This window comes from Xyrauchen texanus, chromosome 40 (assembly GCF_025860055.1).
Source record: "Xyrauchen texanus isolate HMW12.3.18 chromosome 40, RBS_HiC_50CHRs, whole genome shotgun sequence".
Lineage (NCBI taxonomy): Eukaryota > Metazoa > Chordata > Actinopteri > Cypriniformes > Catostomidae > Xyrauchen > Xyrauchen texanus.
Window position 1 is genome coordinate 18,869,730 of NC_068315.1, and position 6,000 is coordinate 18,875,729.

The 6,000-nt window shown below is 35.7% G+C and overlaps 1 protein-coding gene across 3 annotated transcripts in view; it reads right to left on the reverse strand.

The window, feature by feature from the left end:
• Positions 1-3,869, reverse strand: part of LOC127633558 (caskin-2-like) — a 57,269-nt gene extending 53,400 nt beyond the window's left edge. For all 3 annotated transcript variants that reach the window (XM_052112741.1, XM_052112740.1, XM_052112739.1), the window contains exons 1-2: positions 3,774-3,869; positions 2,487-2,849 (exon numbers count right to left, since the gene is read on the reverse strand). In XM_052112741.1, coding sequence (XP_051968701.1) covers positions 2,487-2,580 — 94 coding nt within the window. In that variant the 5' untranslated portion in view covers positions 2,581-2,849; positions 3,774-3,869. The remainder of the gene's footprint in view (positions 1-2,486; positions 2,850-3,773) is intronic.
• Positions 3,870-6,000: the final 2,131 nt, after the last annotated feature.

The window sequence follows — 6,000 nt, forward strand, 5'->3', positions numbered from 1 at the left end:
CTGGCTTCCAAAAAGGGGCAAGTCTGTGTAAGCACAATATAATATTTAAAATGCTAGATACAACATTTTACACAGAAATAATGGCTGACTATTGCCTCTGCTTATTGTTCAAAGTGCTGCTTGCTTGTTGCTAAATGTCTTCTTTCTGCTTACGAATTAGTGAAGTACACTTGCAATGTACAGTACCAATTTATAGTATAACAAGCCAGTGAAGAATGTGAAGTTTGTTATGATTTTTGAAGCCTGTACATATTCACTATCAATTGCATCAACAATGAAACCAGAAATGAGGCAGAGCAGAAGAGAAAGATCAAAGCTGAAAAGTGGAGTAAATACAAAAGAGCTCATGCCCATATTTATAACAGTTACAGCCCCTTTTCCCTGTAAACCTTTTTATTCACACTAAATAACAAAGGTAAAGAAAGCTGATTCAGTCATATCCAGTCAAAGTGATGTGTGTTCTCGCAGCCTGACAAATCTGCACTGTATTTGTATATTCTACAGTAGCCCTGTGTTTTGTAAGCTAATTAAGCCAAAAATAACAAAGGTATGCATGTTCACAGATATTGTTAATAATACAGTCCATCCTTTAATTAGCTCTCGTTTCAATGAATATTAAAAAGCTGACATTTAGACGCAGGGCCTGTCTGCTAAATTCAAGTAACAGCGGGCTTAGTTTATACCAGTTCTAGCGATGACTGACAACATCGCTCATGGATTAACTCATTGAGCAGATTCCAAAGCAGGCCTGAGTAGCCTGACCCATCTGTCATGAACAAGACCAATTAAAACCTGTACATGCTTGTGTCAAACAAACAGTTATAAGACAATACTTTACATGAGGAACTAACTGACTTTGAGTAACCTCAAGTGTTGCAGAGGTGATCTTTTACAGTTGTAATTTATACACTATATTTTGGGGGAACAAGAGACAAAGGAAGTGATAACAAAGAAAAAAGGATTAACTACAATAGCTGAGTGACATTGTTAAGGTACAGTGAAGTGTGTGCTGAAATCCAGTTCTCTGTAAAGTTAATCTGTTAGTTTACCATATGGGTTATCCCTGATTTGTAACAGGACCGGTGGGGGCTGTGATAAGCACATACCAGATTTTGGCAAATTGGAAGGAGGTTGTTAAATGTCACTGCATCAATACAATTAATATATCAGAAAAATGCACAGAGAGGATTCCATCAATAATCCAGGCACAAAGAAGTGCTATCCAGCTAAAATGTGAATGAGATGAATTTTTCATAAAAATTTAATGGAAGACTTTTGGGTTTGGCTTATTTTGTGAAGTCAAAGCGAGACCCAGACACTACAAAATCTAAGGTCTTTGCATCATCATAGAAAATGGCCAGCTTAAGATTACAGTAGTATAGAAATTGTCTAGAACATGAAAGCACTTGAACATGGAAATAAACTATATGGTGAACTTCAATAGCGGTGAAAGGGAGACCGCTGCAAATATTATTTTTGAGCTCCTATTTGCTCCAACAGCAAAGCAAAGTCCACTATTACGTTTTCATGACTTTCCAAAAAGGGAAAAAGAGAGAGCTGTGAATTTTAGCAGTAATATCAGACAAAGTATATCGATATAAATGTCTATTAAATAATCTAAAAAAAATCTACTCTGCTAAATTAAGGCAGAAACACATGTGAAAATGGTCCATTGGACTAGCCATCAAACATGAAGATCATTGAGATCAATATGACATTTTGACAGACCAGAAACACATTCAATAGTAATAACATGTTGTTTACAAGCTGTAAACCAGATTTCACACTGTGAATGATGTCCTGAAGCTGAGTTGTAACCATTCGGGGCTGCAGGGGTGTTCATTGACTGTCTGCACCTCATGGAGCTCACCCAGTTTGGCCTCGAGTCAACGCAGTCTCCATATGCTTGGGAAAGACTTACCAACAGTCCAGAGAACATCCTCTGCAGGTGCACGGTACGGACATGGTGTGTGACTGACCTTTGACCTATTTGTTTTGTCCAGTGAGAAATAGACTACTTTCTTTAACTCCAGTTTATGTCTTATGATACCCTGTGTTCATATCCAGTGTTTACATAAACTAGCTTAGTACACACATGACTGGAATGGTTATGAAATGTTGATTTCAATTTAAGTTTGGGTTAGGATGCAGCTGTTGCTTGGTGTCACACAGGAAGACTTGGCACTGTTACTTAGCCTAAGGTTATTGCCACAGTTGATAGATACAGCTCAGATGCTCAAAATTTGAGTCAGCAATGGTACATTTTAATATCGCACACAACAAAAGGCTTTGAAATTACTATTCTAACATCTAGGCAATCGCTTACGTACTCAAAAACAAATTCTCTGATTCATTTGACGATGAGTTTGTTTGCCACATTTTCGAGCATCTAAAAAAAACATTGCTATGGTGCATACAACTCATCAAAGCCAAATTACCAGCTGGTATATGAAGAAATATTATAAAACAGCACCAAGTCTACTTACTACTTCGGTTGGTCTTGATCTTGGCCAGAAGTTTATGAGCTGAGGGAAGGTCTCCATTCTTCACAGCTAGAAGAAGGTCCTGCTCCTTGCCCATGGCTCTTGTCCAGCTTCCGAAGAAGTTGCAATTGGGCTCACAATGTCATGATCCTCTCTGTTCACAAAACTGTGGATTTGGCTTTTGGTTGACTATATCGTTCTCTCAAATTTAGCTTAATAATTTATCATATTTTCCTCTTTGACAGAACAGGGGGGGAAACTTTGTGTTTAAGGTTTTACTCTACATAAAGTAGATGTTTGAAGTTGAACAGTGAGTATGCACTAAGTGTAAGCCATCCTTAAAGCCAGAGACATCACACAGGAAACCTAGGGGATGAACAGAAATGCTGTATTATCACTAAAACTCTATTGACTAACATTCTGCACTGTACATTTCCTAAGTTCTCCATACTAATAATACACTTTAAGGTAAAAGCTGTCCATTAGAGAAAACCTTTGGCAAGTTAATGAAGAACATTGCACATATTTAGACATTTCTTGCTATATTTACATCATTCTTAAATGCAACTAAGGGCGTCTTTACACAGCAAAGTTAAGCCTGCTCTGTGCCTGCTCAAAATTGTGTGTTAAGACACAAAAGCCAGACTAAATGATGCCTGCTCTGACCCACCTCAGCCCCTAGTATCAAAGGCAAATCTTATGCTGCTTTGGTTCTGTGTAAACGAAATGCAGCATAAGTGCACCCTTAAACTTTGTTGTTATCATGATATAGCATATATTTCATAATTTAGTTTCATATTTAAAATAGTTATTTCATATTTTGATTAATTTCATATTTCCATATTAATAATTGTATAGTTTAAACATTAATCTCATAACATGATTTATGCATGTTTAATTGTTGTGTATATGCATTTGTACCTGCTCTTAAACTGTCTGAGTAAATACACCTAAACACTGACATAATCTGTAAAGATAACAATAATAATAATAATAATAATTGTGATTATAGTAATAATAGTTGTGATCAATGGGAAACCTTTTACTTCATAAAACAACCTAAGAGCGCTTATGTAATCCAAATGGGTATAACTTTGTTGTTCCATACACCATTGGACGTTAAAGTAACGTAAAACGGTAAAGAGGTCGTTAAAAATAATCTTACAGATTCATGAAAACTTTCCTGTCAGGCTACCTGTCTGGATATTTTTTAAGATAGGCGATTCACATACAACAAATAAGCAGCAGCAGCAGCAGCAGCACATCTAAGCATTCGGAGAAGGTACTCACCGATAAGAACATATATTCCATTAAATGTAAGATATCAAAAGTACAATCATCTCTGTAGTTTCTGCTCGTGGAAGCGCAAAAGCGCAATGGCATACTTGTGAACGTGTTTGACACAAGTAAGCGCTGAGCTATGTGTGAGCGCGCGCGAGCGTCTCTCACGCGCATCCCCGTGTATTCTCTTCCTGAAAGGTGCGCTATGAATTTTTCTTCCAACAATGTATCCAATAAAATCCTCATTATGTTCAGAGGTTTGCATTGCCACATGTATGTCCCAATTGCTTATATATAATTGCATTTTATCATTTACGTACAATTGGTGTTAATCGTGACTAGCCTAGCAATATTTAACATACATATGTTTTGATGATGATTTAGGTAATACTGTAAATCGTTATTCTTTACAACTCGAACACCATATGCGAAATCACTGCGCAAGGTTAAAGGCGAGTGCGACATCTACTGGCCGAACGATACAATGACCCCAAGAGTTGCTGGTGTTTACCTCAATCACACGTCACGTTTAAAAAAAAGTTAGAATTCAAACACGCTCTTTTCAAGTTGGATGACAGGTTGCAAGAAAACCATAGACCTGACCGACTGTGGTATTGTTAAATTTAATTTATAATTAATTTCAAAATGCAAAATACACAATAGAAAAACAATGCAAAAAGTAAAAAAAAAAAAAGAATGATGTCCTACATTTGCAGCACATCAAACATTTTCACATTGTGAAATAACGCACTGACTCAGACTCAACTATTTTATTTATCTAGTCATTTATTGGGTCTCTTCAAGGAAGTCAAAAGTTATTTCAAGGAACCAAATACCCACCTAGATGTTTGGTTTTCTCAAAAACAACCAGATCAATTTCTCTTCATGAAATTAATTTGCACTTTATTTTTAAATGTACAAGCTTGAAAAAATTAAACACTACTATTTTATTCATTTACAATACACTGTCTTCCAAAAGTATTTAGACCCTGAACAAATGCTCACTGAATTACAAGTGCTATTTTTTTGTTATTGCTTGTGTTACACTTACATCACATGTGTGCATAGCCAGAAGTAGTAGTGGGTCTGAGATGCAACCATCTTTTGGTTTTTAATAGACTTGCCTTAATAAACCTAAGGGTAAGACATACAGTAGAGAATTAAATAAATAAAATAAAGATTACTAAAAGGTAACCCGATGACTGTTAGTGGTATTAAATCGAAGACCAACTAATTTGTGCACATATGGTAACGTTAGCCTCTACCTGTTTCGCACATATTTGAGGAAATCTGGGTGGAGGGTCTAGTAACAACACCCACTGTAATAATTCCTTGGCCTTCAAAAAAAACATCACACTGAATGCAAAAAGCTTAAGAAAAGCTTAAGTAACAGAGTTTGCGTTCATTTTAACCCATGAATAGGCTTACACTTTTACTCTGTGGGTTGTAGAACAGTATATATAAACAATGTAACACCCAGTTTACCTTTTTTAGATGTGTGATGTTAAATTGAATCTATATAACTAATAGTAAAAATGGTGTCAAAGTTAAGCAATTTCAAGCAGTGATGTTGTCAGCAGGCAATGTTTCCTGTGTAGCATGCTGTATTTATAATCATGTCGCTGGTTTATGGTGAGGATAATTAGTATTATATACTGAAACATTCCGCACAAGATAAATCCTGGCTCACAAATGAAAGATTTGTTCAGTCATTGTGCATTCTACACAGTTAAACCACAAAAACAAATTCATCTGATTACAAAACTTTATTCACACCCTCTGACATGTGTATCATTCTTCAATAACCGATTACACATATTCTTATAAAAGATGCAAACATTACAATTAGCATTCACTAAATGTATTGGTATGACGTTCAGTCATGTTGCAAAATCGAACGAATTGTACTTGCAAGCATGTAATCTCCAAAGAAATATATATAAAGTCTTAGGCACATAAGATGTTTCACAAATGCATTTGTCTTAAGATGGTTATTTTTATCTTCAGCTTTAGTGTCAACAGGAAATATAAATGTTAGACTCACAAACATTAATTTTGTAAATAGAAAAGATTAGAAAAGAAGAACAGGGAGCCCTGCAACAAATGACATGCCCACTTTGCATCTTGCAAAAACCTTTCAACATTTCATTTACGTGAACCACCACTTTGAAAATTCAGAATCCCTGTAATGACCCAAGTATTATTGTGCATAGAGTCTGTTAAAAAAGACAAAAAT